The 22707-nt window shown below is 41.0% G+C and overlaps 1 protein-coding gene across 3 annotated transcripts in view; it reads right to left on the bottom strand.

The window, feature by feature from the left end:
* Window positions 1-22707, bottom strand: part of RAP1GDS1 (Rap1 GTPase-GDP dissociation stimulator 1) — a 153590-nt gene that overhangs the window by 99576 nt on the left and 31307 nt on the right. For 2 of the 3 annotated variants that reach the window (XM_074950646.1, XM_074950648.1), the window contains exon 2: window positions 3769-3879. In XM_074950646.1, the coding sequence (XP_074806747.1) occupies window positions 3769-3879 (111 nt within the window). The remainder of the gene's footprint in view (window positions 1-3768; window positions 3880-22707) is intronic. The other variant, XM_074950647.1, reaches the window with a different exon arrangement.

Raw genomic sequence — 22707 nt, 5'->3', positions numbered from 1 at the left:
TTTACATTCAAACTCTTATGTTATTTTGGTTTTGCTTTCTTCCAACCTAAAATGGATTAGTGTTATGTATAGTATCTTTAAGGCCTCCCCTGAGATGATCTCTATACAATGGGAAATTTTATAACATCCTTTTGGACTAGGCAAGAATATCATGTATGCTTTTGATACTCAGCCATTGGCAAAGATACTTTTCTCCACACATCACAGGTATAACTATAAACAGAGTGACACATAAACCACTTTGTGGTTGGAAGCATTAATCTTTGTGTCACAAACCCATAATTCTCCATTTCCAAATTAATGGAACTTATCAGCTCCTTTGGGGTACTGTCAAGTTAGAAAATTAATTACACTAAAACAGAGTAATTATTCTAAACTGGAACCTTTTCCTTTATTAGGATGGGCAGCTTATCATCTCATATATGCTTTGAAGTAAGGTTTTGCGAATTTGAAGAATCCCTAGAATTTCTGAGTGTTTCTCAGTAATATACCAAGATACCAGGATGGGTCATATTACTCTTCATATTTCATTAAGGGTGATATTAGGTTTTTTGAAAAGGAAAACATTATTCTGTCTTTTAATGATGTAATCTTAAAACCTATCCAGTGATTTTTCTTTCAGAAACATTCAGTGTACACTCAGGGAGTTGGATGGCTTGAGGAATTAGAAATGAGATACAGTGACTTTCTTCTCCTAGTGGCTGGTTCAAATCTAGCCCAGGATTGGAAGATATAATCTAAAGGCCGTTGGGTGTTTGTTGGTTCCCCTGGGAAAATATCCATAACTGGCACTAATTTCCTGGCAACCGAGTTCGCTGTTTCAGCAGAGAGAAGAAGGATTGAATGGACACAGGGGATTAATTCTTCTCTTCCTTCTAGAACAGTTAGGTGAGAAGTGGTGGGCTGTGTGTGTGTGTGTGTGTGTGTGTGTGTGTGCACGCGTGTGTGTGTTGACAAGCAGTGCCTCTGTGTGAGAGGCTTGGTCTACACTAGCAACCTATGTTGGTATAACGATGTCGCTTAGGAGTGTGGAAAATCCACACCCCGAGAGACGCAGTTGTACCAACCTAACTCCTGGTGTAGACTGCGCTATGTCGATGGGACATAGCTACTGCCTCTTGGAGAGGTGGATTACCTATGCTGACAGGAGAAGCTCTCCCGTTGGCATAGGTAGTGTCTGCACTGAAATGCTACAGCAGCTCAGCGACATTGGTGCAGCTGCGCCGCTGAAGCATGTTAAGTGTAGACAAGCCGCAAGTGATATAAGAGATGAGGACAGGGTGAAGCAGGGGGAATACACAGGAAACAAGTAAGAAGAAGATCTGAAGAAATTAAAGAAAAGAAATAAGAGGGAGGCGGGAGGACAGAAAAAAATATATTGAAGGAAAGCAGACACTGAAAAAGAGATACTACATACAGCATCAGGTAAGAAAAACCAGAATGACACAACAGAAAGAGGAAAAAGAGGAAGAGAGACAAAGTAAGCTACTTAAATATTTGTATTTACTAATGTTTAGGGTCAAAATGTGACTGTAGTACAGAATCTTTAAGTGACTGTCAGAAGGAAGATGGCCCTCTGAAAGGGTCTGGGGCCCAGCCTACCTCTGACAGGCTCCACAACGGGAAATGAGGCAGCTCAGATTCACCTGGGAGTAGTTACCTCACTGAGTAACTGGGATTCAGTTAATTAGGCAGGGAATCCTCTGGGCACCATAAAAGCTGCCTCAGAAGCCAAAATGGGAGAAGCAAGGCAAGAGCCTGGGGAAGCCCACAGAGGAGGAGAGGTAGGAAGTGGAACGGGGTGCAACAAGGGACTGAGGAGGATTGGTTTTGGCTGTTCCGAACAACCCAGTGGAGAGGATGGGGCTGGGTTCCCCCACCCACTCCAGCCAAGGGCTTTGGAGAAGGCGGCTCAAAACCCAGGAGACCTAGGGTTGTCTAGCTTCCACTAGCACTATGGGGCTTCCATCTCTCCATTACCCTGAAGGGGACAGAGGCTGGGTCATAATAAGGCCTTGACCAACACCGAATTGAGTGCAGCAGTGTAAGGGGGAGCTAACAGACACAGTCCCCATGTTGCAGTGACCCATAAAATTCTACCTTAGCTCCCTGCAATTTATTAGAGCCATTTGCATATAATTTATCTCCATGACCATGTATTATCTTCATAATCTATACATGCACCCATACACAAAGAGCCCTCATAAACTGAGGGGAGTTAAGAGTAAAATTTTGTAAACTATACAAAAGATACTGCTCAGCATGGTTCCATCTGCCCCTCCAGCTTGAGAGGAATGTGACCAGAAGAAGAGAAGGTAGTTGAGAGGAGAAGCTGGGCACCAGGCTGAGGCAAAACAAAGAGCGCTGGGGTTGTCTGGTTGAGAGGAAATATCGATGTGTTGTGGAGTGGTCAAAATCTACAACCTGAACCATTTTGCACCTACCAGCTGGGTACTAGGATTTACTTATGGACCCTCACAGGTAATGGTACACAATTCATTTAACTCCAAGCCCTTGGATGTTTTCATATCACAAACTCTTCTTCCTATCCCATACTCTTTAAATATGAAGGTGTTCAATGGTGGTAAATGTTGCAGATACCTTACAAAGGACTCTAGAACAGCATGGATTCTCTTCCTTGAAGAGAAGTTTGATGAAAAACAAACAACAACAAAAACCCACGCCTGACATTTTCCTGGCTAAGATCTCCCTGTGAACTACTCAAGATGAAAAAAAATGCACCAATGTTACCTCTTGAATGGCAGACATTGTTATAATCCATAAGGCATCTCGAGCAGTGTTTAGCTTCTAGTGTTAAAATTTCACAAAATATCTTACACTTACACAGCCATGAAATTATGACTTGTAGGATGGCATCTTGGAAGAGAAATCAGATCAGCAGATTAATATGGGCTTTTGAGGAGAGTATTGATATGTTACAGAGATCAGATATAGAAGAGGTTTATTTTGTTTAAAAATTAAAAAAAGAAAAATTCTAATCAGAAGCTTCATTTTACCTAATACATGTAATCAAATTATTTATATTGGCCCCAACGAAGTATGTGAAGTTGAAACCTTGTATAGGTCTTTCTTCCACATCTTCTGCCAGCGTCCCATGATCAGAAAGTTAGAGATGGAAAAGTTCTATAGACTGCTGTCTCCATTTTCCCTATAACCTTTCTGCTTGTGGAACAGGACCCTGTAGAGCTTCGGGAACAAAAGCCATCTCATTTTCTTCTTGACAACGTTAGTTCTGTCATCATCCAGTATGCTTAAGATTGCACTGTACTTAGAAAGCCAATCTTTCCCTTCTAATGGAAACATCGTGGAAATGAATGTGTGATCAGACATGTAAGGAAAATAATGGGCTATATGGTTGGATTGGCAACCTGGGCCACCTTTACTCAGAGTAACTGAAAGTGCTGAATGCCATGCTCATGCTACCCAAGCACAAGGTTTTGACCTGAAAGAGAAATACCTTGCCCTTTGCTCTCTGAATGTAGACTTCAATTGGAAAAGTAACTTACTCCACATGCCAGGGACTAGCTCTGTGCTATGCCTGTTGTGAATGTCCCTGGACATAATTTTCTTTATCTTCGTTACTGTCTGATTCTCACACAAGTTATATGGGACTTTCTTTTTAATAGAACAGCCAATCCAGCAATTCTATTGATTGCGTTACTTGCATTGCTTCACATCACAGTACTACCTCCATCATTTACTGATCTGATCATATGGAGCAAATTTTGAAGGGACAATAAAACTTACTGTTTTGAGCCAGGGCTTGAAGCAGGCAATCCAAGCATCCTTCCAAGCTATCTGCTGTGCTGTCAATGGCTGTTATCTTCAGCTTCTTCAAGGCGTCACTTAGATTATCTGCTTGATTAACATGAAGAAGAGAAACATCAGTGCCCTCCTCGATCTGATAGCTAATATGCTTAGAACACAAGTAGTTACCCTAAAGTAAAGGGCTCCTGTTTTAACAAGGAAGGAAGCTGTGTCTGTGTGCTGAGGATTTAGAGAAGCCTAGCGTCAAAGGTTTTGGATAAAATCAAGCTTTTCTTAATTTAAATATATATTTCCCATTCTGCGTCTGAGAATGAGATGCCACATTTATAAAATGTCACTGAACAACTTTTTTAACATCAGCATTCCCTCAGTTTAGCTGGTTTGGAAAACCAGCAGCAGTATCTCTGCTTCCATTTTGCTTCTTAGAAAAAGAAAATGATGAAAGTGAACTCCTCTTGAATGTTTTCATTCACAAGAGGGGGGAGGGCAGAGGAGAGAAAAAGTAATTGCAGATGCCATTTTCTCTGCATATACCAGAGGGTTCCATCTTGATTGTGCACATGCAAAGCCTCAGTTGAAAACAAGGGCTAGGCTAAAAGCCTTTTTCAAGAAGGACATTATCAAATAGCATAAGCACTGTGTGTGTTGATTACACAAACTGTAATTATTTGCATTCAACTGATCCATAAGGAAGCTTCTGGAAACGAGTCCTACGGTCTATGTCAGATTATGAAATAACATTTTCCCCCAAAACACGCAGTGTTGTTTTCTGTGGAGGAACACTTATTCTCATAGAAGTGATTGAGACTACCAGTGCTAGCATCTCAAGTATTCTGTTTATTCAGAGGCAAGGTATAAGTGTTAACAGCTGCAATATAAGTCTTTTCACTTTGCCAGCTGACGACTAACGTCAGTCTGAATGGACTATCCTTTTAAAAAACATGAGTGGTACTTCAGTTTCCATGCCAACTCAATAAGCAATCAGAGATAGTTACTCAAAATAAGTAATATTAAAAACTGTGTAGTTCTCTACAATTCTCCACTCTAACAGTCCTGACCTGAATCATGAGGTACTACAGTGTGGTACAGCTGCTTTGTCCTACCCCCCCACCCCCATCATTCACGCTCGAACAACAGACTAGCAAGGGGCAAAAGAAGAAATAAACATTGTAGAACTTGCCTAGGAGCCAAGCAAGGTTTCAAGGCAGGAAAGGTGTGTAGTAGGTGACAACCTAGCCAGGCCTGTCCAATTAGCCCCACCTACAACATCTGGGATGGGGTGTGGGGTTATATTAATAGAACCAGCTGGGGATGGAGGAGCTGATTCCTCTATAAAGAGCAGCAGAAAGTTGCAGAGAGAGGGGCACGCTCAGGAAGAGTAAGAGGGAGTGAGATACTTTTGGGGAAAGTAAGTGCCACAAGGAACCCTGAGTTTTTTTGGGAAAACTTCAGTCAGGGAAGGCTTGGGAGCCCACCTGTGGGAAAGACTGGAAGTATGGACTTGAGGGGGATTCTGAAAACTTTATTTTGGGAATGGTTTGATGTTAATAAACTAACCCCCCACGGTGAGGTGTTGATGAACCAGGGAAGAGCTCATCTGATCGTTTGATTTAAGGATAGTTTAAACTTTTGATAGCTGCTTTCAACTACCTGAAAGGGGGTTCCAAAGAGGATGGCTCTAGACTGTTCTCAATGGTAGCAGATGACAGAACGAGGAGTAATGGTCTCAAGTTGCAATGGGGGAGGTTTAGATTGGATATTAGGAAAAACTTTTTCACTAAAAGGGTGGTGAAACACTGGAATGCGTTACCTAGGGAGGTGGTAGAATCTCCTTCCTTAGAGGTTTTTAAGGTCAGGCTTGACAAAGCCCTGGCTGGGATGATTTAACTGGGAATTGGTCCTGCTTCGAGCAGGGGGTTGGACTAGATGACCTTCTGGGGTCCCTTCCAACCCTGATATTCTATGATTCTATGAGCCTTGAGCTGAAGAAGAGGGAAACTGAAGTGCCTGAAGAATGATGTCAGGCCATGGAGGGGATGAGGTGCTTGTAGGCAGCTGGCTCATTCACAACCACAAAAAAAAAATGTATTTGTTAGATAAACTGTTCAGTGACCAGTGAAATTTGTCAAAAGATACTTTCACAGAGTAATATTTGATCTGCTGTTCTTACTACATCCTAACATTGTGTTCTCTACCTCCTCCTATCCATTTTCTCTTTCTTTTCCCACCTCCCTGCAAATTTCTCTCTATACTGTGGTTCTGGTTTTTAATGCATCTCCTCTCTCCCACCTACCTACAGGCACCTACCCACAGCCCATCCAGATACTGACAGGCAGAGCTTGGAAACTTCAGCAAACACTTAGAGTGGGAGGACTAAATCTACTCGACATAGATACAAAAATTGGGAGCCCCACTGTCTGGGGGCAACACCTAAGTCAAAAGCCTGCCTCCACCCCAGTTTCTACACAGCTGGGAAAAGAGGAGGCTGCTGAAACTGGTAACTGGGTGCCACTCCTAGACTCTGCTCAGGGGCTTCATATTTTATAGAGGTCTCCCTCTAGAAGGTGTCTGATAAATTTGAAGCTTTACACTTAAACCTCCCCACACTGCTTGAAGATAGGAGTGTTCTCTCTCTCTCACTGGTTCTCTCCCACCCCAGAACCTCCAATGGGAATTGGGGATGTCTCTCAGCTACTGTACCCATCCCCCAGCTTTCTACCTGCTGCAAATGTAAAAGCTGTGAGCAGCAACTGTGGCACTGGAGTTTTCTACCTGTGGACTTTGGAAGAGGGCAGTGCATCAGCTATATTTGGTTCATGTTTGGAAAGTTATCTTTATGTCCCTAAGGGTTAAATATATATAAAATGAAAACTTCGATTCTGCAGAAATTGATGACCTCCTGCTTCCCATGAGCAAGTAGAGTTTAAAGCTCCGATTAAGTAGACTGTAAAATGATCAATTAAACAACCAAAAAAACCCCAAACAAACAAACAAACCACACACTCCACTTTCACTGCTGACAACACCCTCCAGGATAGATTTTGATCTCAGTTACACTAGTCTCAAGTAACAATCAAATTGAACACACAGCTGAGATCAGAATCTATCCCTTCTCTAACTGTACCCAGCAACTGGCTACACTGAAGAGAAAAACAGCATGAACTGTGGATAAACTTGCGAAAGAAGCTAGCTGGATAACCAACTTCCCATAGCGATAGTGCCCCAATAGTATTTAATGAATTGCACATATTTTGCTCTTTATTGGATACAAATGTCCACAGTCTCTTCTTGAAAATTTACTTTAAGCAACCAATCTACTTCACTTTGCCATGAGAGTCACCTTTTCATCACTGATATAGAGTAGGAACAAATACAACCTGCAATCCCCTCCATTCAAAGGAGAATCAATTGCAAAACACTGTCTTCCCTTGACAGTATATTTGAGGCTGCTTCTAATAATAATCTTGAGTCCCTGCTACATGGTCCTCCTTAAACATAATGAGGCAAGTAGGAGGGATTCTGCCTCGTCAAAATTCTGGTTCAGATATTGCGCATCTCAAGGAATCTTCAGTTATAAAGATCAGTCAGATTTCTGGGTGGGGGAAGGGAGTCTGGTGTTTTGCAGACAGTTTAATTTTATTTGGTTTTGTAGTTTGTGGCAAGGACGCCTAGAGCATTAATTAGACAACTCTTTTTATTCTTTGTATAAATATAAAGACATTATAAATAAATGTCCGTCATTTCATAATTTGCAAGTCATATAAGTAGAAAACTGTGGAGGGCAAAAATATTTGTATTCTAGATAGAGCTGGTCAAAAAATGTGAAAATATTTTACAGAAAAAGTGTCTTTTATTCCTCTCAGTTGTTCAGAATTTGACATGTTTAACCAGTTCTAGAAGTTCTTGTAAGTAGAAAAGACACTGGAGTTGTTAGAGTCTGGGGGGAGGGAAATAAATAAACTAACCACTATGCAATTAAACATGAAAAACAACCCTGTCTTTATAAAAATATGCTCTGATACCTCAGGGAGCACTAAAAGGGGATTCCAAGCACATCTGAAAGCAATGAAATATCCCCCACACCTCAAAAGTGCTTAGTTTGAGAGACATTTTTATGCTTCCTGCACTATGCACAATGCATTGAAGAAGAACTGGAGCATTGGACCTTGTGGGACTGGGGAAATGTTGCTGCTTGTTCCTGTTATACCCAGGTAAATGAAAAAGAAAAATTGGAAAGGGAAGGAAGGATTCTGCCTCAGTTCATTTCTGATGTAATTTAAAGACAGAGGAGTAAGAGACAAAGTAAGCAGATTTTCATGTGGTTTGCTGTTTCATATACTTCATTATCAAGACAATTATATATAGAAATTATGCATTTTGGCAAAAATTTTCAAATCCGGGTACCCAAAGTTAGCATCTGAATCCATATTTAAGGACTTAAACACAAGCAGCCTAATTTTCAGCAATGCTGAGCACCCGCAGCTCTCTCTGACTTCAGTGGAAGTTGAGGGTGCTCAGCACCACTGAAAATTAGCCTATGGGTCCTTTGGTATCTGACTTTAGACACATGCTTCTGAAAACGTTGGCTTTTGTCTTTAAAGTGAGGATTGGTAAATGTGACACAGTGGCAAATTGTTGTCAACTGGTAAAGGGTTCGCCTATCACACAATTGACAAACTTACTACACCTAATTCACCCTTTTCATGGTATTTATCCCTAAAGATTAGCATGTGAGGTCTTCACTGAAAGCTTGGAACTTACTGATTCTCATAATCATTGATGTGTGTACAGATAATATTTAAGGAATATTATAAATATATTGACAATTATGCCCTTCTGGTCTTGGAGTGAAAATGAGTCACCAGAGAACCATGTGTCTCTGTAATGGCCCATTCAAGTGTGAGAGAGCTGTCACTTCTCCCCAGCTATCCAATTACCTAATTGCTCAATTGTTCATTGTTGCAACAACCCAGAAAAATCAATGGAAAACCATCAAAAATAAACTATAAACATCAAAACCACCTGGCAGTGAAAAGAAATGATCAGCAAAGGGATAGCCCTGTCTGTGAATAAAGACAAAAGACCAATTTAGTATGTCGTAGGGTGGAGAAAGACTCTGTACCCATTCATTGAGGAGGCACCTTGATGAGCAGGGATGCTTCATGAAAGATATGGTCCTGGCTCCTTGGGGCCAGCATCTGCTGCAGAAGACTGAACTTTGGGGTGAGAATCTCTCTAATTGGATAGGAAAGGTAACTTTTAGTAAGTGTATGCCCCAGTTAATATCTTATGATTTTGTTTTACATGTAACGTTTTGTTTCTATCACTCACACCTAATTCTGTTTGAATCTCTTTTCTTTCTTAGTAAAAGAAAGGGAAATTTACTTATCACTGAACTCAAATGCTGGGTGGGCTAAGATAACACTGGTTAACTGGGGTACACTTTTCCTTTGGGAAGAGGATCTGGGATTTCTGTGGATATCTAGTGATCAGGGGCTGGAGGGATTCCGGGACTGGGACGCATTTACTGTAAATGTTCAGGGCAAAGGCAGGGCTTGTATAGCCCAGAGGAGAGTGCTTGAGTGGCTGACAGGCTGGTTGTGTTAGGGAGCTAACACCCTGGCAGCACAGGCAAGACTCCCTCACCCTGGAGGCAGGTAGCAACAAGGTGAGTCGCAGCCCTGGGTGCTGCAGGAAGCATCAGAGTACATCGCATGGATTTATTTTTAAAAAAAGTGTTTATGTGGCTACATTGCAATATGTGACGAAAGTGCTTTCTACTGGATAGGCTAAGATACCACAATGATAGGTATCGCGTAAATAACACATCAAAATTAGATTAGATTACTACTAAGAAACTGTATGTACAATGTAATAGAGTGTCTAAAATACTGGATACAATCATCTGATTTCCTGTAAAAAGTCCACTGGTCTAAAATGAAGACTTTTTCTTAGCAGTCCTTCCCCCTACCCCAACCCCAACCCCACAAACACACACAAAAGAGAAAGTGAGAATTAGGAAGGAACCACAGTTCTCAGGACATAATGTCAATAGGCCATATTTACAGACAAAAAGGTTCCCTACATGAAATGTTTAGAAAAAACAATGCAAAGATGACCAAAGCATAGATCTGCAAATCTCTTTCTTCCAAAGACAGAATCATGCCTCTTATTAAATGGATTTAAATTCTTAAACAGAATCAGCTTCACTTCTGCAAGTCTCAGAAGTACATAAATACGTCTAAAATCGTATTAGAGATTTTATCCCTCTTTTTGGTCCTTCCTAGGAGGACAAAAATTGTGTTCAGAGAACTGAAAGTCCTTACATTGATCTAGGTCAACTGATTGCCTGGTTTCAAATCACAATGAGGGAGACATTTTAGCGAGAAAAGATGGTTCTATCCAAAGGGCCAACCACCTTACCTTTATGCAGGGACCTGAATTCTGCAATTCTACAGCGGCTGTACTGGCTTTGGAATCTGCCATTTACGGAAGCAGCTGCAGATATTCTCCTGCAAAAAACCCTGTTATTTTTCTATAATCAACTGTCCTCATGTTTTCCTGCCTGCATCTCTGATATTCTGTTTGTCACAAGGAGGAGTTCTATCTGTTTGTAGTGGGTTTGCCCTGAGTAGGATGAACAGATCCTCACAGTAAGAAAACAAGGACAGCTATCCCCTGGAAAAGGGTAGCATAGGGAATGGTTGTGGTAAGATATCAGAGAAATGTGCACAGGACAGTTTTGGCAATTGATGGGGCAGGCAAGCTTGTATTGGCGGGAGGACATGTGGGGCCAAGGAGGGCAGGGCAGGGCAAGAGGGCAATATGCAATAAACCGTGAGGGACTGGTCCTTGTGGTACATATGCGCTCAGCTAGCCTGTCATCAATTTCATCAACTGAGCTGGCCTGCAGGTGCATCAGGCACCCAGTTTACAAAAGAACAGTGCCAACCACCTTTTTTGTTTTATTTTGTTTTTAAAAAAAACCTAACTAGGACAGGTCCTGAAAACAGAGGCACACCGTTCTCAGGGATATATAGTCACCTCGAGCCCCAGTATTGCTGCCCGTGCAATTAGAACGGTCATCCGGACCTTGAGCCCTGAATCTCACAGGCTGTCACTCCTCATGTCCTCAAGATAAAAGCCTGGAAGTTGAACATGCCAAGAGCTGTCTTTATGGCAAACCCAACTTTCACATTCCTGACTCCACCCACAGCTACTTGCTCCCAGAATCAGTATCCTGTTCTGCTTTCCACTCACACCCACTACTGCTCCACCCCCCTCCCCCAGCAGTCAGTAAGAGGGGCTGCCCTGAATTCTGCAGCAAACCCAATTAATTTTAGCAGGTTGGCATTAATGATTCCTGTTGCAAACTGGAAATTAGGCAATTATGGAGAAAATATTCAAAAACTGAAAAACACAAATCAACACTATTATATCCCATTCCATTTCAATACATCTTGCTTTTTGACCTACTCCTATTACCAGTCACTAATTTGTTCTATGCTGAATTGCCCTTTTGTCCTTTAAACTTTGGTAGCTGATGACCATCTCTGATATATGGTCAAGGGCCGTAAAAATACACTGGGTTTCCTACCTATGCACTCAGGAAGCAGCCATTAGCACATCTTCGTATGAAGCTGCAGATTCTGTTTATAAAGAAGATTCTTGTCATTTATCCCTTGATCTCACAGGTGCCCCACACAAACCAGAAAGAAAGTCAGGGCATGAAGTGGTTTCAAAGCAGTTCAGCATCTGCCATTCCTTAACAGTGAAATTTCATTAATTCCTAATATTATTTTAGGGGTATGACAGTTTGTTTTTATACATGTCATGCCTTCTTTCCAGAAACTAACCTGCTTCAAAAATATGGTCTGCCTCTTTTTAAAAAAATGTTTATCTCCTTTTAAAACTAAGTGCTAGGAGTAACGTATCAAGGCAGCACTTTCTGTTATTACAAGCGAGCTTTCCGAGTTATTTCTCCCTTATATGTTAAGCCCACAGTTATTTGTAATTGTGGTGACTGTTGTATATTAAATATTAAAATAATCAAAGACATACTCTGTTTGAACATATCTCTAATGCATTTCATGTATTTCCTGGCTGGTACCCTACGTTGCTGAAGTTAATGGGTCTATTACAGTCTGCTTAAGTGTAACCTAACTGTGATAAGAAATTCATAAATTAATCAGTGAGACTTCAGCAGTCTCACATGTACTGAAGCCAAATCAGATGGAAATGAGACTCAAGCCAGTTTTTCTCTTTTTGCAGGCTTGGTGGTTAGACTTTCCTATCAACATGCAGTGATTCATGTTTCAGGAAACAGTAGGATATCAAAGGCAGTGGGGCTGTTTTTCCTTTAAGTTATGTCATAAAAGACCACTTTAAAGATGTTTGTCTGATGGTACAAACCAAATCAGTAAGTAGTAAACCATATATTCAGTGTATGTTAAACAGCTGTACTGCCAGCTAGGAAATGAAGAAATAGATGTTTAAGGGATTAGCCCTTGGTAATAATGTTTGCCTTTTTTTCATTTCTCATGCTTGGTAATAATGTTTGGTATTTTTTCATGCTGTGTGTGTATAAAAAGATCTTCTACACTTTCCACAGTATGCATCCGATGAAGTGAGCTGTAGCTCACGAAAGCTTATGCTCAAATAAATTGGTTAGTCTCTAAGATGCCACAAGTACTCCTTTTCTTTTTGCGAATGTTTGCAGTGTTGTAGCCATGCTGGTACCAGGATATTGGAGAGACAAGGTAATATCTTTTATTGGACCAACTTCTGTTGGTGAAAGAGACAAGCTTTTGAACTTTCACAGAGCTCTTCTTCAGGTCCGGTGAATGTACTCAGGGCTTGTCTTCATGTACAGCGCTTTAGTAAAGATGCCACTAGGATGAGACAGCTTCTCCGGTCAGCATACTTAATTCACCTCCCAGAAAAGCAGTAGCTATGTTGATAGCAGAGGCTCTCCCATCGACATAGCACCGTTTACTGCTGGCATTAGGTTGGTATAACTATGTCCCTGAGGGAGAGTGGATTTTTCACACCCCTGAGCAACGTAGCTGTACTGAAATAAGTTTATAGTGTAGACCTGGCCTGGGGGCTTGTCTACACTACACAGCTTTTAGCGACAAGGCGTGTAAACGCTCTCTGTCGGTATTTTGTCGGCACTTTTGCCGCATGAGCGGCGTTAGCTTTGTTGGCAGGAGAGTGCACCACAACTTCAACCACCACCATCACCCGTCAATCAAACTCTCTCTAGAACATCCCACACTGGCATGAACTTCCTGGACACCATGATCAGCTTCAACAGTGCAACCCTACAGATAACTGTATATAAGAAAACCACAGATCGCCATACTTACCTTCACAGGTCTAGCAGCCACCTCAAACACACCAAGAAATCTTGCATGGTGACAGGTTTCAGAGGGGTAGCCGTGTTAGTCTGTATCAGCAAAAACAACGAGGAGTCTTTGTGGCTCCTTAGAGACTAACAAATTTATTTGGGCATAAGCTTTCATCTGACGAAGTGGGTTTTAGCCCACGAAAGCTTATGCCCAAATAAATTTGTTAGTCTCTAAGGTGCCACAAAGACTCCTCGTTGTTTTTAACAAGAAATCGGCTATCAGGCACTCACATACCACAAGTTCCAAGGAGAAAGTCCAGGATATACACCTTAATGCGCTTTAAAACGCCTCCACCAAAACAAGGACACTCCACCAGCGAAATAGATCACATCATGGAGCAGGACCCCCATATATGTTGAGAGAACCTGCTTCAATGCAGGAAGAAAAAAAAAAGCCCTCTGACCATACACCCCTAGTTGTCACCTACCACCCCACACTGGAGCCCACATGGGGAATCATTAAACAATTACAAGCCACGCTTGATGGGGACCACACCCTGGAATAAGTTTTTCCTGAACAGCCTCTTCTAGTCTCCAAACAATCCTCTAACCTCGAAAGCTCATCAACAGAAGCAAACTCCCCACAAACCAGGACACACCGACTCAAAGCAGCACTAGCCCCTGCCATAACAACAGGTGCAAAACCTGCAGACATATGTGCCACTGCTAAGATGATAAATACACCCGACAACACACCTTTCAAGATCCAGTGTTTTTATTAAGTCCATGATTTTTAGTGTCTAACAGAATTATGAATGTAAGTTCTCAGGCTTGTTTTTTGAAGGGGAAAGCAATCACTACACTCTCCAATGAACTCACACAGAAACATGATAACAGACAAAAACTATTTTCACAAAATGATCACTCCATATGTGTCCTCTCAGTCCTCCTCCTCAAAGGAAACCTGCACAACACCTTCAAAAGACGAGCCTGGGAACTTACATTCATGATTCTGCTAGACGCTAAAAATTATGGACTTTAGACACTGGATTTATGGCTCATTACAACAAACTGTATCCTATTAACTCTTCTTTATTTTATTATTGTAAATTGCCCACTTCACTTTAAATGATATCTTGTGATAACTCCTTATCAGTTCCTCCCTTGTATTTAGCTGTGACATTCTGAATACCTATCCCAGACATGAAGAAGAGCTCTGTGTGCGCTCGAAGGCTTGTCTCTTTCACCAACAGAAGTTGTTCCAATAAAAGATATCACCTGCCTTCTCTCTCTTGGGGAATTATGTAATTCTGTGCATGGACTCTGTGTTTTATTTTTACTTGCAAGTAACTCAATACAAATCAAGTTATATAGAAAATTCAGGATTGATTCACCACTGTTGTTTTTGAGAAAAAGTATATCATTGTGGTCAGACTACTCAAGAACATTAGAACTGATATAATGGATCAGAAAAGTGGTCCATCTAAACCAGTATCCTGTCTCTTACTAACAGCTCCAGATACTTCAGAGGAAGATAAATAAAATGTTATCTGAAAATTAGGGATTAATGTACAATAGGGGAATTTTCCTTCTAACCTCAGGGAGTGAGTGGCTAGTTTATGCCCTGAAACAGAAGAGCTTATATTTCTTATTTTTTTTATTCTATTTGATATAAGTGTGGATGCTCTCATTATCTACATAAATGTTTTTAATCCCTTTTTGATCTGACTAGGTTTTTGGACGTAATGGTACCTTGGCAGCAATGACTTCCACAGGTTAATTATGCACTGTGTAAAAACTTTCCTTTTATCAATTTTAAATTTGCTGTTTTTCAGTTTAATTGGAAGTCCCAGAGGGCAAATAAAAAATGCCCAATTTACCTTCACCGTACCATTCGTTATTTGGTATTCCTCTTGCATGTCCCTCTCATTCATCACTTCTCTAAAGGGCTTGACCCTGCAATGTTCTGAGCATATTGGCCCCCAACCAACAAAGCACTTAAATCCATGCTTAATTTAAGCACATGAGTAATCCCACTGATGTCTGTTTCAGAGAGACGACTTTTCAACAGAAACCATGCTGGTTTGTCCCTGTCATATCGTGTTCATCTAAGTGGTTTTATAGTTCTATTTTTACTTACCATTTCAACCAACTTAGATGGGCATGAAGAAAAGTTTATTGAATTATAATTGCAGGGTTGCCCCTTGCACTTGTTTTTAAAGTAGGTACAATGCTTGCTCTAGTCCTCCAGTAGCTAATTTTAATGAGATTGCATATTATCATTAGCAGTTGAGCCACTTCATTCCTAAATACTTTCGGAATGTTTAGATGTATACCGTCTGGTCCTGGTGACTTGTTCCTCTTTAATTTATCTGTTTGGTTCAGCACCTGTTCTTCTGACACCTTAATCACCCACAGAACCTCACCTTTATTACCCCAAAATAATGACATTCAATGGCTCACTGCTATTTGAGCAGTGAGCTGTCTAATTATTTTGGTTGTTATTCAGCCATCCCCAAACATGTTAACATTTGTACAGTCAGTTTCTGTTCAAAACCAAAACAGAAAACTAGACAGAACCGAACCTGCACATTTACCATTAATCTCGAATGTTGCTATGTGTGTATCTTTTTTGCTGCAGAATTTCCTCTTTGTTCTAGAATTCTGGTTTTGCTTTATTCCAGATGATATATACGTATATTACTACTAATTAGTTCTACCACTGTGGCTTTGTACCCTCTCTATTTTAAGAACAGTGGATTAGAACAGTGGTTTTCAAACTTTTTTTCGGGGGACCCAGTTGAAGAAAATTGTTGATGCCCGTGATCCAACAGAGCTGAGGATGAGGGGTTTGGGGTGTGGGAGGGGCTTAGGGCTGGGGCACAGGGTTGGGGTGCGGGGGTGAGGGCTGCGGGGTGGGACCAGGAATGAGGGGTTCAGGGTGTGGGAGGGGGCTCTGGGCTGATGCAGGGGATTGGGGTGTGGGAGGGGTCAGGGCTCTGGGCTGGGGGTGCAGGCTCTGAGGTGGGGCTGGGGATGAGGAGTTTGGGGTGCAGGAGGGGCTCCGGGTGTCAGGGGGGCTCAGGGCTGAGGCAGAGGCCGGGTGCGGCATGGAAGGGGGTCAGGGCTCTGGGCTGGGGGTACAGGCTCTGGGGTGGGTCTGGGGATGACGGGTTTGGGGTGCAGGAAGGGGTTCTGGGTTTAGAGGTGCTCAGGGCTGGGGCACGGGATTGGGGCATGGACTTACTTCTGGTGGCTCTCGATCAGCAGCGCAGCCTGGGTGCAGAGTCAGGCTTCCCATCTGTCCTGGAACCACGGACTGCACTGAGCCCCGGAAGCAGCCAGCAGCAGGTCCGGCTCCTAGGGGGAGGTGCGCAAGCAGCTCCGCACGGCTCTCGCTCACACGCACCTCTCCCCTCTTCCCCCCAGCTCCCACTGGCTGGGTGCAGAGCCAGTGCTCAGGGCGGGGAAAGCGCGTGGAGCCCCGTGGCCCCCCTGCCTAGAAGCCGGACCTACTGCTGGTTGCTTCCGGGGCGCAGCGCAGTGTCGGAGCAGGAAGGCACTAGCCTGCCTTAGTTGGGCAGCACCGCCGACGGGACTTTAAACTTCCCTGTCGGCGGTGCTGACCACAGCGACCCAGTGCCTGACATGCATACTGGGTTGCGACCCGAACTTTGAAAAACACTGAATTAGAAGACACAGACACAAATCAAGGAGTATTTAAGTAGAACTGACTTGGTAGTTCCTACTGATGACTGGAGAGAGACAGTAGTGAAAATGATGGACTTCTTTTATGAGTGGGAATAGAGATACTTGACTATGATGAATTGGGGAAGGCCTTTTCCTCTAATTCTTTGTGTTAATTTGACTTTTAATGTAGTCAAAATCAAGCAATAAAACTAAGATAATAAAAATACGAACCCCAAATACTATCAACAGGTCCCTTTGATCCGTGGTTCACATAATGCAATTATTTCAAATTTTAGCAGCCTTTTTCTTTCCATTTAGTCCTGGATTGGAAAGGCCAAATATTAGAATATGCCACATAGTTGCCACAGTGTCGGTCCCAGGATATCACAGATATTACCTCGCCTACCTTGTCTCTCAGAGAATCAGAATGAGCTGCGAAAGATTTTGTAGAACCTGGAAGCATTTACTTCTTCCATAGAAGTTATGAAAGACCTGATACTTATCCTCTTTACATTTTAAAGTGAAGCAATGTATATCTGGAATTGTCCTAAGGAAACTGTCTAGAAACTTTGACCAAAGCTCAGTGAAACCAATGGAACAACTTTTATTGATTTCAAAAGCTTTGCAGCAAGCCTTAGAAGAATTATCGTATGATTTTTTTATTTAAATGAAAAAGGAGGCAGAGGCTCTGCAAACTGCTTTAAGACTTGATTGACCAAGAGAGTCTCAAAGAACCAGTCTGACTTAAAAGGTACAGAATACCAGAAAAAAAATCCTAATTTCAACTGAGAAGTGATCAACAGATATAGCTCTCCTTACTGGTGTGTGGAAAGACATCTCGCTCTTTCATATTTAGTTGCCATGAGTCCTAGATTAAATTTCATGAACAGATCTAGTACAGAATTTTTTTTAATTGTTTTTTTAGCTGCCTGATCTTCACCGAGCCATACTAATACAGCCCTGAAGGAGTAGAGTGCATAAACAGAAAATAACTAATTGGGGCTTCTTATAGATGAAAAGGCTTTTTAATTGCCCATTGGGAATAAAGTTGTCTTCAGTGGATAAGGAAGATCTAATGTGATTTCAGAAAACAACTACATCCACTGCAGGAGAAATGCCACATAAGAAAACAGCATCACTGGTAGTTTCTATGCTTTATCCACGAGACGTGGAACAGAACGCGTTGAAACAGGACTAGACAACATTTCAGAGGAGGAGGATTCAGGCGCTGAGTGAAGGGCGAATACATTGTCCCCCTTATTTTCAGTAAAAAGTGACTATCTCTGATACCTCCTTAAAACAATTCTGAGACTTAAGCCTATGGTGCTTCTTACAATTGCAATAATTTCTTATTATTGTCACCCTGTCTTTTTTCTCGTCCTCTGCAGAAAACACTTAGATCATCTATTACTTTTTTCCTTTTTTTAAAGAGACTCTTGAAATTATCAGCCCCCTTACACTTCTCAGTGTCCTTCCATTTCTGGGAAGCATCTCCAGAATTTTGAAGAGCCAGCAAAACAGAAGCTCCTTACAGCAATTTCTTTTCCTCTTGGGAACAAAGTCTGGGCAGGGAACCCACACTGTCTTGCCATAATAAAGACGTACTGTAACACTTCAGCAAGTGCAGGCACTAACATGAAATGCCTAGCTGCTATGCAGCCTGCTGCAGACAAAAGAGACTTTTCTGATATGTTTGGAGTCTGAGGGTATGTCTCAGGGTGGATGTGATTTAAATCAAATTGATTTAAATCACTAGTCAGGAAGCCTCGATTTAATCATGGATTTCTACATAAAAGTGCATTCTTGTTGGTTGTTATAACCATAATACATATTCTTCACAACTCAGAGATAGATGTAGGTTTCATTTTTAGAAGGTACACACTATACATTTTTAAAGTGATTTATTTTGAAAACTTTTCAGATTAGTTTTACAGCTATATCAAAAAATGAATGATTGTTTGGTTATTTCATTTGCCAAAGGTAATTGAAGCAGATATTTATGAAGTCATTGGGAGGTGAACGATCTCCAATTCAACAGATTAATCATTAATATTTGGAGGATTTTCTTGCCATGCTGTATTAGGAGGAGAACATCACCAGACAGACATTTAAATTGTTTTATTTAACTAGAACAACAACGTTATGTATTCTGGATTTTTTCCTTCAACAGCAAACATATAATATTTTAACAAAACAAGCAGGTTTTTGTCATCCAGGTCAACATGAGAAATTTAAAATACTGGCTTCTGCAGCTAACTCGGTCGTTTTCACCTTCATTTTCCTGTTTGTTCATAATCTGGAAAAGAAAAGCAAGCTTTCCTGGTTTGTCAGGTCCCAAACGATTTCTCAATTTGGAATGAATTAGTCCAAAGGAAGAAGATATTCTTTCTACACTGGCAAAAGGAGCTACTGGTGTTAAAAGTGAGATTATCACTTCAACAGTCTCTGAATCCAAGTGCTTAAGTGACTTCCACCAGTTCACTGGTGTGACTTTCTTTAAAACATCATCAGCAAACATATTTCTTGAATGGTTCTTCTTCCCAAACTGGGCCCCTTTCCAGCCTGCTGCCATTATAGGTTTTCCCTTCCAGTGAGAGAATGGTATGGTAGATCTCAAATCAATGAAGGCTACACTCAGAAAGACCTCAAGACTTCTGGAATATGCTGCTCAAATAGTTTCACTTTTGTTTCTACTGCCTGTCCCTCCCTTCTCACATTTATCTCCAGACTTCTTCTCCTTGTCCAGATCTATTCCACCCGAAAAATCCTCTATTCGTTGAACTTTTTGAAACTTTGCACTTTTAGAGGGAGGTAAGGGATTGACTATGTGTACACAAATTTGCAGAGGGACAATAGGGCTGACGTCTATTACTTCTCACCTCTATATATTATTTATTTATTTATTTTAAAACATTTTTGCTGTTAACAAGCATGTTGTTATCTCTGGAGAGACAAATCCACAGTTTGGGAACTGCAAAACTAAGCATCTCTGATGGTATCTTCTAGACTGAGCACTGAGTCCCACTGGGTAGATAGAAAGATTAACCTAAATAACCTGTACAGAAGCCCCTGGAATCCCATAAGACCGGGTCCCTAATCCATGAACTATTGGAACTCATTTACAAAACTTTTCTTAAACATTACATGAATATATTGTCTCATACTATAGAATTAGAATTTATAATCTCTATTCCATGATGAGATATCTTTGAGCTATAATGCATCTTAATTAAATCTATCTTTAGATAGGGTTTTTCCTCAAAAAGCATTTTACCAAAAAAATCTGATTTAAATAAAAAAATCCAATTTTTTTGATTAAAAAAAAAATCATTGATTTTTATCCACCCTGCTATGTCTACACTATGGACTCTGCCAGCATAGCTATGTCAATGAGGGATGTGATGAGGTGTGATCTCTGACCAAAATAGCTGTGCTGGTAGAAGCCCTTGCTGTAGACACGGTTATACTGGCAAAATTGCACTTTTAAAAGTGGGAATTCTTCCAGGATTTAAATTGCTATAGGCCTCAGAATCAATGCTGCTACATCTGTCCAGTGGAAGTATGTAACTCACTCATCAATACATGCTGTGTGTTCCCCATTTGTGCCCAATCCACAGAGGATATAAATCTGTTCCAGCCCCAGCTACAAGTTCTTTACCTCAAGCTGGAGAAATTCATCCTTTCACCTCTGCAGGCCTCTCCATTCACTCCCAGCAGGTGTTGGACAAAATGGTAGCCCTCATACTGGCTTCCAATGGTTTGAACTGCTATAGTCAAACCAGTGTTGCCAATTATCACAATTCCACCATGAGTCTCATGATATTTAGTGTTACTTTTAAAGACCCAGCTCATAGTCATGTGAATATCTGACAATCTCATATTGCATTTTTTTAAAAGTAAGTTTCCAGCCTTCACAGATGCAGAGAAAAGCTTGAAAACACAAATCAATGTACAAAACCAGAAGGCAAACAGAGAGCCACAAATGTATTTTTTTAAATCATGATGTTTAAACCCATCTTATGATTTTTGAACCCATGAGGCTCAAACCCCCCAACATGGATCCAATTATACCAGTATAAAGGTATTACTTATTCCTATAAATGTAGGGGAATAAGTTATATTGATGTAACTATGTCCACATTAGGGATTGTATCAATTTAACTATTCTGGTAAAAATCACACCCCTAACTAAAAAATGTTACATTGGTACAAAATCCATGTGTAGACCAGGACATAGCTATTATATGACCCACTGATACTACAGACACTATTTTACACACACACACACACACACACACACACACACACACACACACTAAATTTAAAGAACATTATTAAAGCTTCGAAGTCCTTGTCCAATATGCAGCCCCAACCCTTATTTACTGCACACTAATCACTGCACCCTGCTCTGAAGTTAGAATTATTAGTTTCCTTATAGGTTTTTTATGGCGTTTTCATCACTATAGTATTTAAATACTTCACAAACATCAATCAATTAATTTTCACAACACCCCTTTGAGATGAGGGGTAGTATTATCCCCATTTCACACACATAAGGAACTGTGGTACAGAGGTATTAAGGTCAAAATTTTCCATTAATTTTGGTTGCCCAATTTAAGATGTCTAGGACCTGATTTTTTTTTTTTTTTTTTTAAATAAAGAGTACTTAGCATTATATAGCACCTGGTTCGTTCAAAGCCCAAACTCTAATTGACTTCAGTTGCAGCTACGAGTACTCAGCACTTCTGAAAATGAGACTTCAGGTTCTCAAACTGGACACTCAGAAAATGAGTAACACACAATCATTTACCACCTGTCAAAAGTGTGGTTTAAGTGACTTGACTAGCATCACAGGAACTCTGTGACAGAGACAGGAATAGAATCAAATTCTCCAGGACAACTTTCAACTATATTAACCATGAGATCATCCTTTCTCTTCCTGCAATCCCCTGCCTCATTCACCACACACCTTCCAACTTCTGCAAAAGATGACACAGGGATCCTACAGACAATCTCCTTCACTACACAACTCTGATACATCTGTAGAGCGGTCCATTCTATGCACTGAATGAGGCAGGAGTCCTATGGGAAAAAATAGTATGTGATTATATAATTAAGGACTGCATTGTCTGAACTGAATTTTGCTGAAATTTCCAAACAACAACAATCTGCCTGAGGCACACACTTGGCATGGATAATTTCGTTGAAGTCTGGCAAAGTTATAAGCAACTGAAAACAGGGTCTTAAAATGGGAAGTGTCGGGTAGCTTGGAAAATATGTGGTTCTACCAACCTCGCCTGTACTACCAATTGGTGTAGTACAAATATTTAAAGATAGATTGACATTGGATAAGTTTATTCAATATCACACTGAGGAATAGAACACCCTGTGGAGCAGGAACTGGGGCACTGGACAGAACAGAAAATACTGCATTTCTAAGCAAGACTACTATCTCTCTGGGCTGAGTTTTCTTTTGTTTCTTTCCTTTCACTTCTCCCTTCCTCTCCAAATCTCTCTCTGCCTCAAGCATTTTAATCTTGGAAGCAGGAAGAGATTTTATCAAGTCAAGAGGGGTGAGAGAAGCAGTGAAAAGTCTGAGGAAAGAAAGTAACAAGAAAAGGAGTATTTCAGGGAAAAAATAGTACTGCTTAAATACAAAATATTTAAGAGTTAGATTTTTTCTTTAGGCTGGATCTGTTTTCTTCTATTTCTTGTGTTTCTCTTCTCTGGAAACACCTTCAGTTCTGTTCCATATGGTCTCTGTCTGGCGTTGTCTAGCCTAAGGCTTGGTCTACTACACTACATGCTTACTTTGATATAACTAAGTCACTCAGGGGTCTGTCTCACCCCTGAGCGACGTAGTTATACTGACCTTAACC

The sequence above is a fragment of the Natator depressus genome, chromosome 4 (assembly GCF_965152275.1).
Source record: "Natator depressus isolate rNatDep1 chromosome 4, rNatDep2.hap1, whole genome shotgun sequence".
NCBI classification, from domain to species: Eukaryota; Metazoa; Chordata; order Testudines; family Cheloniidae; genus Natator; species Natator depressus.
This window is presented reverse-complemented; position numbering and strand designations above follow the sequence as displayed.